At 44.1% G+C, this 13,461-nt stretch overlaps 1 protein-coding gene across 1 annotated transcript in view; it reads right to left on the reverse strand.

Moving 5' to 3' along the window:
- The window catches only part of LOC128705150 (zwei Ig domain protein zig-8-like), a 153,613-nt gene that overhangs the window by 47 nt on the left and 140,105 nt on the right, over positions 1-13,461 (reverse strand). Inside the window, exons 9-11 of the mRNA XM_070099009.1 lie at positions 11,931-12,245; positions 1,374-1,453; positions 1-507 (exon numbers count right to left, since the gene is read on the reverse strand). The exon at positions 1-507 is cut by the window's left edge and continues 47 nt beyond it. Coding sequence (XP_069955110.1) covers positions 11,941-12,245 — 305 coding nt within the window. The 3' untranslated portion in view covers positions 1-507; positions 1,374-1,453; positions 11,931-11,940. The remainder of the gene's footprint in view (positions 508-1,373; positions 1,454-11,930; positions 12,246-13,461) is intronic.

Below are 13,461 nucleotides of genomic sequence, written 5' to 3' on the forward strand. Positions count from 1 at the left end.
GTGATTTCAAGTGGTTTTTATATAATTTCGAGGTTATTTTGGTTGGTTTTGACTCGGTTTTTGTGTCGTAGTTGGTTTTATACGGACTGGTGTTTAGCATCCGCCTAACGACTGTAACTGGGCACTTAACTGTCTAAGGACTGACTGTTTAATAACCACTCCTGACTGGCTAACTGTCAGATAACTGGATAAACGAAATCAAGACTGATCAATATTTTTAACCTTGGGTGACTGGGGAGTTTGTCTAAAAAAACTGGTTGAGAGTAACTGGCTATTGGACATAATCTGACTGTTATTGTTTTGTCTGACTGTCTCGTTAACACTCGAGTAACTGGCTGACAGAAACGGCGGTAGAAATAATTTGCTATCAGTTTGACTGTCTCGAATGACTGGTTGACAGTGTGGGTTAACATCCTGTCTCATGATAACTTATCGTCTAGATCCGCTTGAGTGGTTGTTAACTGGCTGACTGCTTGCTAACTGGATAACTGGGTAATAACTGCTCCTCTGAAAAAAGAGAGACATAGAGACTGTTGAAAAGTAATGATCTCTAATATAATTCAATCACTAGTTTTGGGTTCTGTTTAATAGAGAGTGTAACAGTTATGCTAATGAGTTATTAGCTAATTATGCTTCTGGAAAGGTAATTAGTGCTAACTTTTTTAACAGGGTTTATTTTTGATGTTTATTTGTTCCATACACACACACACACACACACACACACACACACACACACACACACACACACACACACACACACACACACACACACACACACACACACACACACACACACACACACATACATATATATATATATATATATATATATATATATATATATATATATATATATATATATACGGGTGGTAATAACTAATATATAATGTATATTAAAAGAAAAACAAGGAGAGTTGAATGATAGCTCTAGGCCTTTCGTTTTGCAATAGACATACATCAACCGGAGCTTGCAATGTTGCAAAAATGAGTAAGAAGTCCAAGTAGAGAGAGAGAGAGAGAGAGAGAGAGAGAGAGAGAGAGAGAGAGAGAGAGAGAGAGAGAGAGAGAGAGAGAAAGAGAGAGATAGAGAGAGAGAGAGAGAGAGAGAGAGGTCGCAACTGAACAAGGCAAAAGCCAATTTATGAACTAATTGGGACAATAATTTATGCACCATCATGCTAATTCAAGCACACTGTTGTTGCAAGCATTAAAAGCTTTTAAAACAGCCATAACAACGATAAATTAACGCAGTGTTGTTAATAGTTAACGAGGACAGATTTAACATCACGTCCCATAAAACGTCATTAATCACTAGTGTTGTCAAATGTTAACTGTTTTGCAATTAACGAAGGAGTTACATTTAACATACTTACCTTACAAATGAACAAGCGTGATCCAAAACTTAACATAACTTAAGACTAATTGGTCCCTGGTCTGAGGAGCCTTGGTTAACCTGGAATTAACAAGAGAGGAAAATTAACATGTTGAAGTATGTACTGTGGAAAAATAGCGAAATTCCAGCCGCTTTCGTGACATCTCACATTATCAAGGAACCTTGATAATGTGAGAAGTCACGAAAGCGCCTGGAATTTATATATACATACACACACACACACACACACACACACACACACACACACACACACACACACACACACACACACACACACACATACACACATACACACACATACACACACACACATATATATATATATATATATATATATATATATATATATATATATATATATATATATATATATATATATATATATATATATTATTATTATTATTATTATCATTAATATTATTATTATTATTCCTTAGGTTATAAATGCTAATGACGAATTCGAACAGAATTCATTATAACGCGACCTTCATTAACGAGATGTATAATGACATACACACAAATTAATTCTTTTGGTCTGATCCATATTTTAAGGCGCAGATTACATTTAAAGTAATTACCTGCTGGGTAATTATGGCATAATTATATTTAGTATATAAAGACTGCTTCAGTGTCCAGTGATAATTATTAACTGCAGGTGTTGGGGTGATAATTATTAACTGCAGGTGTTGGGGTGATAATTATTAACTGCAGGTGTTGGGGTGATAATTATTAACTGCAGGTGTTGGGGTGATAATTATTAACTGCAGATGTTGGGGTGATAATTATTAACTGCAGGTGTTGGGGTGATAATTATTAACTGCAGGTGTTGGGGTGATAATTTACAGGTGTTATGCGTGATTATTTTCACATGTTGGGGAGTTCTACAGGTGTTTTGTGGTTATTGTCGTATGTTGGGTAGATGTACAGGTGTTGTGGGATGTTAATACTCTAATTATGCACAAGTGTTTCAGTTGATTATTAGGCCACGTTAGGTAAAACTACAGGTGTTGTGGGGGTGACAAGTTATACTTGAATTAGCTACAGGTGTCGCGTATGTTAATTAACTCAATTTTAGTAGACAGGTGTTGTTGGGGGATTTAAACCTGCTAAAATCTGGCTACAGGTATTTTAATCCCCGTAGAATCTAACAACAGGTGTTTTAATCCCCGTAGAATCTAGCAACAGGTGTTTTAATCCCCGGGGAATCTAACAACAGGTGTTTTAATCCCCGTAGAATCTAACAACAGGTGTTTTAATCTCCATAGAATCTAACAACAGGTGTTTTAATCTCCGTAGAATCTAACAACAGGTATTATAATCCCCGTAGAATCTAACAACAGGCGTTTTAATCCCCGTAGAATCTAACAACAGGTATTTTAATCCACGTAGAATCTAACAACAGGTATTTTAATCCCGGTAGAATCTAACAACAGGTGTTTTAATCTCCGTAGAATCTAACAACAGGTGTTTTAATCCCCGTAGAATCTAACAACAGGTATTTTAATCCCGGTAGAATCTAACAACAGGCGTTTTAATCTCCGTAGAATCTAACAACAGGTGTTTTAATCTCCGTAGAATCTAACAACAGGCGTTTTAATCTCCGTAGAATCTAACAACAGGCGTTTTAATCCCCGTAGAATCTAACAACAGGTATTTTAATCCCCGTAGAATCTAACAACAGGCGTTTTAATCTCCGTAGAATCTAACAACAGGTGTTTTAAACATATGAAGAGCCAAAAAAAATAAAGAAGTGAAATGAACATGAAGAACACAGAGAATATTAAAGAGAGTAATAAAGAAATGAATAAAATACAGAATAAACAAAAATGAGAAAAAATAAAGAATAAAGACAAAATAAAGAATAAAGAGAAAAATAAAGAAAATCCATCAATAAATACAATAGAGAGTAAAGGAGAGATGAAGAAAAATACGGCATCTTACTACCTGTAAGACGTGGTAAACCTGTGCTAATTAAGTTCTCAAAAGTCTTAAAGAAAACTCTGGTTTCTTTATTGGACTAAATGAGAAAACTTGGGACGTGTCTCATGTTGATGTGATGTACTGGATGCTGGGACGTGTCTCATGTTGATGTGATGTACTGGATGCTGGGACGTGTCTCATGTTGATGTGATGTACTGGATGCTGGGAAGTGTCTCATGTTGATGTGATGTACTGGATGCTGGGACGTGTCTCATGTTGATGTGATGTACTGGATGCTGGGAAGTGTCTCATGTTGATGTGATGTACTGGATGCTGGGATGTGTCTCATGTTGATGTGATGTACTGGATGCTGGAACGTGTCTCATGTTGATGTGATGTACTGGATGCTGGGACGTGTCTCATGTTGATGTGATGTACTGGATGCTGGGACGTGTTGCATGTTGATGTGATGTACTGGATGCTGGGACGTGTCTCATGTTGATGTGATGTACTGGATGCTGGGACGTGTCTCATGTTGATGTGATGTACTGGATGCTGGGACGTGTCTCATGTTGATGTGATGTACTGGATGCTGGGACGTGTCTCATGTTGATGTGATGTACTGGATGCTGGGACGTGTCTCATGTTGATGTGATGTACTGGATGCTGGGACGTGTCTCATGTTGATGTGATGTACTGGATGCTGGGACGTGTCTCATGTTGATGTGATGTACTGGATGCTCGGACGTGTCTCATGTTGATGTGATGTACTGGATGCTGGGACGTGTCTCATGTTGATGTGATGTACTGGATGCTGGGACGTGTCTCATGTTGATGTGATGTACTGGATGCTGGGACGTGTCTCATGTTGATGTGATGTACTGGATGCTGGGACGTGTCTCATGTTGATGTGATGTACTGGATGCTGGGACGTGTCTCATGTTGATGTGATGTACTGGATGCTGGGACGTGTCTCATGTTGATGTGATGTACTGGATGCTGGGACGTGTCTCATGTTGATGTGATGTACTGGATGCTGGGATGTGTCTCATGTTGATGTGATGTACTGGATGCTGGGATGTGTCTCATGTTGATGTGATGTACTGGATGCTGGGACGTGTCTCATGTTGATGTGATGTACTGGATGCTGGGATGTGTCTCATGTTGATGTGATGTACTGGATGCTGGGACGTGTCTCATGTTGATGTGATGTACTGGATGCTGGGACGTGTCTCATGTTGATGTGATGTACTGGATGCTGGGACGTGTCTCATGTTGATGTGATGTACTGGATGCTGGGACGTGTCTCATGTTGATGTGATGTACTGGATGCTGGGACGTGTCTCATGTTGATGTGATGTACTGGATGCTGGGACGTGTCTCATGTTGATGTGATGTACTGGATGCTGGGACGTGTCTCATGTTGATGTGATGTACTGGATGCTGGGACGTGTCTCATGTTGATGTGATGTACTGGATGCTGGGATGTGTCTCATGTTGATGTGATGTACTGGATGCTGGGATGTGTCTCATGTTGATGTGATGTACTGGATGCTGGGACGTGTCTCATGTTGATGTGATGTACTGGATGCTGGGATGTGTCTCATGTTGATGTGATGTACTGGATGCTGGGATGTGTCTCATGTTGATGTGATGTACTGGATGCTGGGACGTGTCTCATGTTGATGTGATGTACTGGATGCTGGGACGTGTCTCATGTTGATGTGATGTACTGGATGCTGGGACGTGTCTCATGTTGATGTGATGTACTGGATGCTGGGACGTGTCTCATGTTGATGTGATGTACTGGATGCTGGGACGTGTCTCATGTTGATGTGATGTACTGGATGCTGGGACGTGTCTCATGTTGATGTGATGTACTGGATGCTGGGACGTGTCTCATGTTGATGTGATGTACTGGATGCTGGGACGTGTCTCATGTTGATGTGATGTACTGGATGCTGGGACGTGTCTCATGTTGATGTGATGTACTGGATGCTGGGACGTGTCTCATGTTGATGTGATGTACTGGATGCTGGGACGTGTCTCATGTTGATGTGATGTACTGGATGCTGGGACGTGTCTCATGTTGATGTGATGTACTGGATGCTGGGACGTGTCTCATGTTGATGTGATGTACTGGATGCTGGGACGTGTCTCATGTTGATGTGATGTACTGGATGCTGGGACGTGTCTCATGTTGATGTGATGTACTGGATGCTGGGACGTGTCTCATGTTGATGTGATGTACTGGATGCTGGGACGTGTCTCATGTTGATGTGATGTACTGGATGCTGGGACGTGTCTCATGTTGATGTGATGTACTGGATGCTGGGACGTGTCTCATGTTGATGTGATGTACTGGATGCTGGGACGTGTCTCATGTTGATGTGATGTACTGGATGCTGGGACGTGTCTCATGTTGATGTGATGTACTGGATGCTGGGACGTGTCTCATGTTGATGTGATGTACTGGATGCTGGGACGTGTCTCATGTTGATGTGATGTACTGGATGCTGGGACGTGTCTCATGTTGATGTGATGTACTGGATGCTGGGACGTGTCTCATGTTGATGTGATGTACTGGATGCTGGGACGTGTCTCATGTTGATGTGATGTACTGGATGCTGGGACGTGTCTCATGTTGATGTGATGTACTGGATGCTGGGACGTGTCTCATGTTGATGTGATGTACTGGATGCTGGGACGTGTCTCATGTTGATGTGATGTACTGGATGCTGGGACGTGTCTCATGTTGATGTGATGTACTGGATGCTGGGACGTGTCTCATGTTGATGTGATGTACTGGATGCTGGGACGTGTCTCATGTTGATGTGATGTACTGGATGCTGGGACGTGTCTCATGTTGATGTGATGTACTGGATGCTGGGACGTGTCTCATGTTGATGTGATGTACTGGATGCTGGGACGTGTCTCATGTTGATGTGATGTACTGGATGCTGGGACGTGTCTCATGTTGATGTGATGTACTGGATGCTGGGACGTGTCTCATGTTGATGTGATGTACTGGATGCTGGGACGTGTCTCATGTTGATGTGATGTACTGGATGCTGGGACGTGTCTCATGTTGATGTGATGTACTGGATGCTGGGACGTGTCTCATGTTGATGTGATGTACTGGATGCTGGGACGTGTCTCATGTTGATGTGATGTACTGGATGCTGGGACGTGTCTCATGTTGATGTGATGTACTGGATGCTGGGACGTGTCTCATGTTGATGTGATGTACTGGATGCTGGGACGTGTCTCATGTTGATGTGATGTACTGGATGCTGGGACGTGTCTCATGTTGATGTGATGTACTGGATGCTGGGACGTGTCTCATGTTGATGTGATGTACTGGATGCTGGGACGTGTCTCATGTTGATGTGATGTACTGGATGCTGGGACGTGTCTCATGTTGATGTGATGTACTGGATGCTGGGACGTGTCTCATGTTGATGTGATGTACTGGATGCTGGGACGTGTCTCATGTTGATGTGATGTACTGGATGCTGGGACGTGTCTCATGTTGATGTGATGTACTGGATGCTGGGACGTGTCTCATGTTGATGTGATGTACTGGATGCTGGGACGTGTCTCATGTTGATGTGATGTACTGGATGCTGGGACGTGTCTCATGTTGATGTGATGTACTGGATGCTGGGACGTGTCTCATGTTGATGTGATGTACTGGATGCTGGGACGTGTCTCATGTTGATGTGATGTACTGGATGCTGGGACGTGTCTCATGTTGATGTGATGTACTGGATGCTGGGACGTGTCTCATGTTGATGTGATGTACTGGATGCTGGGACGTGTCTCATGTTGATGTGATGTACTGGATGCTGGGACGTGTCTCATGTTGATGTGATGTACTGGATGCTGGGACGTGTCTCATGTTGATGTGATGTACTGGATGCTGGGACGTGTCTCATGTTGATGTGATGTACTGGATGCTGGGACGTGTCTCATGTTGATGTGATGTACTGGATGCTGGGACGTGTCTCATGTTGATGTGATGTACTGGATGCTGGGACGTGTCTCATGTTGATGTGATGTACTGGATGCTGGGACGTGTCTCATGTTGATGTGATGTACTGGATGCTGGGACGTGTCTCATGTTGATGTGATGTACTGGATGCTGGGACGTGTCTCATGTTGATGTGATGTGGGACTGTACTGGATGCTGGGACGTGTCTCATGTTGATGTGATGTACTGGATGCTGGGACGTGTCTCATGTTGATGTGATGTACTGGATGCTGGGACGTGTCTCATGTTGATGTGATGTACTGGATGTTGGGACGTGTCTCATGTTGATGTGATGTACTGGATGCTGGGACGTGTCTCATGTTGATGTGATGTACTGGATGCTGGGACGTGTCTCATGTTCATGTGATGTACTGAATGCTGGGACGTGTCTCATGTTGATGTGATGTACTGGATGCTTGGACGTGTCTCATGTTGATGTGATGTACTGGATGCTGGGACGTGTCTCATGTTCATGTGATGTACTGAATGCTGGGACGTGTCTCATGTTGATGTGATGTACTGGATGCTTGGACGTGTCTCATGTTGATGTGATGTACTGGATGCTGGGACGTGTCTCATGTTGATGTGATGTACTGGATGCTGGGACGTGTCTCATGTTGATGTGATGTACTGGATGCTCGGACGTGTCTCATGTTGATGTGATGTACTGGATGCTCGGACGTGTCTCATGTTGATGTGATGTACTGGATGCTGGGACGTGTCTCATGTTGATGTGATGTACTGGATGCTGGGACGTGTCTCATGTTGATGTGATGTACTGGATGCTCGGACGTGTCTCATGTTGATGTGATGTACTGGATGCTGGGACGTGTCTCATGTTGATGTGATGTACTGGATGCTGGGACGTGTCTCATGTTGATGTGACGTACTGGATGCTGGGACGTGTCTCATGTTGATGTGATGTACTGGATGCTGGGACGTGTCTCATGTTGATGTGATGTACTGGATGCTGGGACGTGTCTCATGTTGATGTGATGTACTGGATGCTGGGACGTGTCTCATGTTGATGTGATGTACTGGATGCTGGGACGTGTCTCATGTTGATGTGATGTACTGGATGCTGGGACGTGTCTCATGTTGATGTGATGTACTGGATGCTGGGACGTGTCTCATGTTGATGTGATGTACTGGATGCTGGGACGTGTCTCATGTTGATGTGATGTACTGGATGCTGGGACGTGTCTCATGTTGATGTGATGTACTGAATGCTGGGACGTGTCTCATGTTGATGTGATGTACTGGATGCTGGGACGTGTCTCATGTTGATGTGATGTACTGGATGCTGGGACGTGTCTCATGTTGATGTGATGTACTGGATGTTGGGACGTGTCTCATGTTGATGTGATGTACTGGATGCTGGGACGTGTCTCATGTTGATGTGATGTACTGGATGCTGGGACGTGTCTCATGTTCATGTGATGTACTGAATGCTGGGACGTGTCTCATGTTGATGTGATGTACTGGATGCTTGGACGTGTCTCATGTTGATGTGATGTACTGGATGCTGGGACGTGTCTCATGTTGATGTGATGTACTGGATGCTGGGACGTGTCTCATGTTGATGTGATGTACTGGATGCTCGGACGTGTCTCATGTTGATGTGATGTACTGGATGCTCGGACGTGTCTCATGTTGATGTGATGTACTGGATGCTGGGACGTGTCTCATGTTGATGTGATGTACTGGATGCTGGGACGTGTCTCATGTTGATGTGATGTACTGGATGCTCGGACGTGTCTCATGTTGATGTGATGTACTGGATGCTGGGACGTGTCTCATGTTGATGTGATGTACTGGATGCTCGGACGTGTCTCATGTTGATGTGATGTACTGGATGCTCGGACGTGTCTCATGTTGATGTGATGTACTGGATGCTGGGACGTGTCTCATGTTGATGTGATGTACTGGATGCTCGGACGTGTCTCATGTTGATGTGATGTACTGGATGCTCGGACGTGTCTCATGTTGATGTGATGTACTGGATGCTCGGACGTGTCTCATGTTGATGTGATGTGCTGGATGCTGGGACGTGTCTGATGTTGATGTGATGTACTGGATGCTGGGGAGTGTCTCATCTTATGCTGATGTGATGTACTGGTTGCTGGGGAGTGTCTCATCTTATGCTGATGTGATGTACTGGTTGCTGGGGAGTGTCTCATCTTATGCTGATGTGATGTACTGGTTGCTGGGGAGTCTCATCTTATGCTGATGTGATGTACTGGTTGCTGGGGAGTGTCTCATCTTATGCTGATGTGATGTACTGGATGCTGGGGAGTGTCTCATCTCATGCTGATGTGATGTACTGGATGCTGGATGAGTGTCTCATCTCATGCTGATGTGATGTACTGGATGCTGGGGAGTGTCTCATCTTATGCTGATGTGATGTACTGGTTGCTGGGGAGTGTCTCATCTTATGCTGATGTGATGTACTGGATGCTGGGGAGTGTCTCATCTCATGCTGATGTGATGTACTGGATGCTGGGGAGTGTCTCATCTCATGCTGATGTGATGTACTGGATGCTGGGACGTTTTATCTCATGTGATGTACTGGATGCTGGGACGTCTTATCTCATGTGATGTACTGGTTGCTGGGACGTGTCTCATGTTGATGTGATGTACTGGTTGCTGGGGAGTGTCTCATCTTATGCTGATGTGATGTACTGGTTGCTGGAGAGTGTCTCATCTTATGCTGATGTGATGTACTGGATGCTGGGGAGTGTCTCATCTCATGCTGATGTGATGTACTGGATGCTGGGACGTTTTATCTCATGTGATGTACTGGATGCTGGGACGTCTTATCTCGTGTGATGTACTGGATGCTGGGACGTCTTATCTCGTGTGATGTACTGGATGCTGGGACGTCTTATTTCATGTGATATACTGGATGCTGGGGCGTGTCTCAGGCTGATGTGATGTACTGGATGCTGGAACGTCTCATCTCATGATGTGATGCGCTGGATGCTGGGACGTGTCTCATGCAGATGTGATGTACTGGATGCTGGGGAGTGTCTCATCTCATGCTGATGTGGTGTACTGGATGCTGGGACGTCTTATCTCATGTGATGTACTGGATGGTGGGGAGTGTCTCATCTCATGCTGATATGGTGTACTGGATGCTGGGACGTCTTATCTCATGTGATGTACTGGATGCTGGGACGTCTTATCTCATGTGATGTACTGGATGCTGGGGAGTGTCTCATCTCATGCTGATATGGTGAACTGGATGCTGGGACGTCTTATCTCATGTGATGTACTGGATGCTGGGACGTCTTATCTCATGTGATGTACTGGATGCTGGGACGTCTTATCTCATGTGATGTACTGGATGCTGGGGCGTCTTATCTCATGTGATGTACTGGATGCTGGGGCGTGTCTCATGTTGATGGGATGTACTGGATGCTGGGACGTCTTATCTCATGTGATGTACTGGATGCTGGGGCGTGTCTCATGTTGATGGGATGTACTGGATCCTGCGACGTCTTATCTCATGTGATGTACTGGATGCTGGGACGTCTTATCTCATGTGATGTACTGGATGCTGGGACGTCTTATCTCATGTGATGTACTGGATGCTGGGGCGTGTCTCAGGCTGATGCGATGTACTGGATGCTGGGACGTCTCATCTCATGATGTGATGTTCTGCATGCTGGGACGTGTCTCATGTTGATGGGATGTACTGGATGCTGGGACATGTCTCATCTCCCACCAAATTTTCAACTTTCTCAAATGTAAAAGAGAGCTGATTGATCAGTCATGTCAGAGGACGGAGTATCGATCCTACACGTATCTTCTGAGTCATTCACAGGAGTTGAAGTGAATATAGAAGGTGGACAAGTGTCCCTAGTCTTCTCTGACTTCTTTCTCTTTTCCCCTTACTTTCCCCCTCTACCCTTTATTTCAACCCCCTCCCCCCTATTGTCCCTTTATTCTCTATCCTTTCTCTCTAATATATTCAATTATTCCTGTTCCTTGTTTCTGTTCTGAGTGCTCATGACACAATACTGCCGGAGACATTATTATTATTATTATTATTATTATTATTATTATTATTATTATTATTATTATTATTATTATTATTATTATTATTATCATCATCATCATCATCATCATCACAAGGGCCATTAAAAGTTATATATATATTTTTTTGTAATGTGTCAGAATAGCAAGTGATAATGTCTGTGTTTGGTTACTTAATTACTGTGTTTGGGTACTTAATTACTGTGTTTGGGTACCTAATTACCGTGTTTTGGTACTTAATTTCAGAGAGAGTAAATCTGTGAAATTACTAAAGGTGTTAGAATTAAGCCTGTGTGTGTGTGTGTGTGTGTGTGTGTGTGTGTGTGTGTGTGTGTGTGTGTGTGTGTGTGTGTGTGTGTGTGTGTGTGTGTGTGTGTGTGTATGTAAGACCCATAAGAATATTAGTAACTGTTTACGGTTTACGTGTGTCCAGCAGTAACAGCCTGGTTGATCAGGCACTGTTCCACCCCCAGGCCTGGTCTCAGACCGGGTCGCGGGGGCGTTGACACCCGAGGCACTCTCCAGGTACACTCCAGGTGAGCTTACCTGAGTAGGTCTAAGTAGGCAGGGGAGCCAGGTGAAGCAGGGGAGTATTAGGTGCTCTGGGCACCCCCAGGTGGAAGAGGGAGAGAGCCGCCCACCACACCGCCGCCCACGCTGCTAGAGAGCCGCCCACGGGGTAGTAGAGAGGCAGCTCCGCCCACCACAGCGCCGCCCACGTTGCTAGAGAGCCGCCCACGGGGTGGTATAGAGGCAGCTCCGCCCACCACAGCGCCGCCCACGCCGCCCACGACACCAGGTGGGTGCTAGCAGGGTACCCACCTCCGCCCACACCACCTTGCATCGCTGCCCGGTGTTCACCTGAAGTTAAAACTGGTCTTCACCTAGATATCACCTCAGAGAAACAGTGAAGACTCGATCCTAAGTCCACACAGAGAGAGAGAAAGGAAAGAGAGAGAGAGAGAGAGAGAGAGAGAGAGAGAGAGAGAGAGAGAGAGAGTGAGAGAGAGAGAGAGAGAGAGAGAGATAGAGAGAGAGAGAAGAAGAGAAAAAGAGAGAGAGTGAGTGAGTTTATATTAAAATACAAACATCATCGCGGGTTAGAAAAGCGAAGCAAAAAAAACCCGGACAGTTTTACTCTAATGGTTTTGTGACTGTTGTTGTTTGTGACTGTTGTTGTTGTTTGTGACTTGTTGTTTGGTGACTGTTGTTGTTTGGTGACTGTTGTTGTTTGTGACTGTTGTTGTTTGTGACTGTTTGATCCTAAGTCCACACAGAGGAGAGAGAAGAGAGAGAGAGAGAGAGAGAGAGAGAGAGAGAGAGAGAGAGAGAGAGAGAGAGAGAGAGAGAGAGAGAGAGACAGAGAGAGAGAGAGAGAGAGAGAGAAGAAAGAGAGAGAGAGAGAAGAAAAAGAGAGAGAAGTGTAGTTTATATTAAAAATACAAACATCATCTTGCGGGTTAGAAAAGCGAAGCAAAAAAAACCCGGACAGTTTTACTCTAATGGTTTTGTGACTGTTGTTGTTTGTGACTGTTGTTGTTTGTGACTGTTGTTGTTTGTGACTGTTGATGTTTGTGACTGTTGTTGTTTGTGACTGTTGTTGTTTGTGACTGTTGTTTGGTGACTGTTGATGTTTGTGACTGTTGTTGTTTGTGACTGTTGTTGTTTGTGACTGTTGTTGTTTGTGACTGTTGTTTGGTGACTGTTGATGTTTGTGACTGTTGTTGTTTGTGATTGTTGTTGTTTGTGACTGTTGTTTGGTGGCTGTTGTTGTTTGTGACTGTTGTTTGGTGACTGTTGTTGTTTGTGACTGTTGTTTGGTGACTGTTGATGTTTGTGACTGTTGTTGTTTGTGACTGTTGTTGTTTGTGACTGTTGTTGTTTGTGACTGTTGTTGTTTGGTGACTGTTGTTGTTTGGTGACTGTTGTTGTTTGTGACTGTTGTTGTTTGTGACTGTTGTTTGGTGACTGTTATTGTTTGTGACTGTTATTTGTTTGTTTGTGACTTGTTGTTTAGGTGACTGTTGTTGTTTGTGACTATTGTTGTTTGTGACTGTTGTTGTTTGTGACTGTTGTT

The sequence above is a fragment of the Cherax quadricarinatus genome, chromosome 66 (genome assembly GCF_038502225.1).
Source record: "Cherax quadricarinatus isolate ZL_2023a chromosome 66, ASM3850222v1, whole genome shotgun sequence".
In the NCBI taxonomy this organism is placed as follows: Eukaryota; Metazoa; Arthropoda; class Malacostraca; order Decapoda; family Parastacidae; genus Cherax; species Cherax quadricarinatus.